This window comes from Aphanomyces astaci (assembly GCF_000520075.1).
Source record: "Aphanomyces astaci strain APO3 unplaced genomic scaffold supercont1.66, whole genome shotgun sequence".
In the NCBI taxonomy this organism is placed as follows: domain Eukaryota; phylum Oomycota; class Saprolegniomycetes; order Saprolegniales; family Verrucalvaceae; genus Aphanomyces; species Aphanomyces astaci.
The window spans coordinates 366,767-368,306 of record NW_009798329.1 but is presented as its reverse complement, the minus strand read 5'-3'; the positions used below and the strand labels follow the sequence as shown (position 1 = coordinate 368,306).

The window sequence follows — 1,540 nt, the reverse complement described above, 5'->3', positions numbered from 1 at the left end:
AATAGGAAGTCATGGGCTCACAAGAAGGAACAAGAAGTCAGCAGCTAGGCCAAGAACTGGCTTATGCATGCCAGTGATTGGTGGTGAAACCACTGGTGCCAGAAGCAGGAGGGGTGCAGGACGGGAGACACAAGACCCATAGGACAGGTGAGTTGCCACGTTTCCCCATTCTTTATCTGTAATTTGCTATTCTTTGTGCAGAGTTCCTGTACTAACGTCGGGCGCCGGTCATCGGCATTTTTCGACCTTTTTTTGTTCGTCGATTTCTCGGTGACGCAACGCATATTGAGATGGCCCATACATCAAAACAACGGCAAGATTATGCTCATTCATTGAGATTCAAATAATACTAGTATCATTTTAAATAGGGAGCACAAGCGGTATGAATTTTCAAAGTAAGCCTTGCTGCATAGGGCACCATTCATCGGCACATATTTAGACTTGCGTAATGTATTGAATTTCCCCAACTGCTGGCATGTGAAACTCTGTCAAAATATCAAATTTCAAAGTATTATGTGCTTAGGAGAGGTATGAACTATTACAGTTTCTTTGTGTGCTACCACAAACGAAAAAGTCATACGTTCAGGGGGGATCGAACCCTTGGCCAATTCATTGACCGGGTACTGCAAGTTTTGCTTCAGGTCAATTGGACATCGTCGGAGTACGGAACATTATCATGGGCCCACCATTAGATGTACTTTTGAGGTTAGGTATTTGCAACAGTTGATGTAGTCATGTCTTTGACACGCTATAAGGACGATAATTCTCCTTGGTGATGACGCCACACTCAGAATCCACTTTTTTACTACTACTGTAATACGAAGCAATTGCTTGGATGTATATTTCACTTTTTGACTAACATTGTTAATGCAAACACTGAAACAAAATCTATTCCGAGTGGTTAACAGTACAATTAAACCACTACGATTTCAAGTGCCCCAGGGCTGGGAATCATCTGCTGCTTCTTTGCTCTTTTCTTCGATTTCATGTCCTCAGCTTGAGCTTGAAGGAGCTCATGATAGTCGGCTGTGATAAACATGCCACTCACGGATAACGTCTTTCGCATTGGACCCTTCTTGTTGCGTTTGGGAGGTAGGAGTAGTACAGACTTGCGAATAGTGGCAGCACGTTCGAGCCAAGTTTCTTCAACTTCTTCTACACGCTCCGATGGTGGTTGAACAGAGACAACCGGTACATCATGGCATCCAACGATGGAGGAAACAGCCCAGTCGAGGCAAAGCCGTTCACGATGGTAGACGTCTTTGTGGAATTCGCCCACACTTCGCAGGTGATGGAGACTGCCTTCTGCTTGGTGACGTTGCTTCCAATGTCATTCCTCATGTCGTCAGCGATTTGAGATCGGATGGCAATCTTAAAGGGAAAAAAACGGACACATCCAGCGGCTGGAAGAGGTGGGTCGAATTTGCAGGCAAAACCTGCAGCAGGATGTTCAGACGCTTGGCCTCCTCCACAATGTGGACCGAGTAATGCGATGAGCACCCATCGACAATCAACAAGATGGGACGCGCCACGTCACTGG

The 1,540-nt window shown here is 45.7% G+C and overlaps 1 protein-coding gene across 1 annotated transcript; it reads right to left on the bottom strand.

Annotated features, from left to right (window-relative positions):
• Window positions 1-913: 913 nt before the first annotated feature.
• Window positions 914-1,341, bottom strand: H257_15127 (hypothetical protein; the record flags this gene model as incomplete). The annotated part of the gene is made up of 2 exons (XM_009843127.1): window positions 914-1,108; window positions 1,162-1,341. 2 exons carry the CDS (start codon window positions 1,339-1,341, stop codon window positions 914-916), a joined length of 375 nt encoding a protein of 124 aa, XP_009841429.1.
• Between the last annotated feature and the right edge of the window lie 199 nt (window positions 1,342-1,540).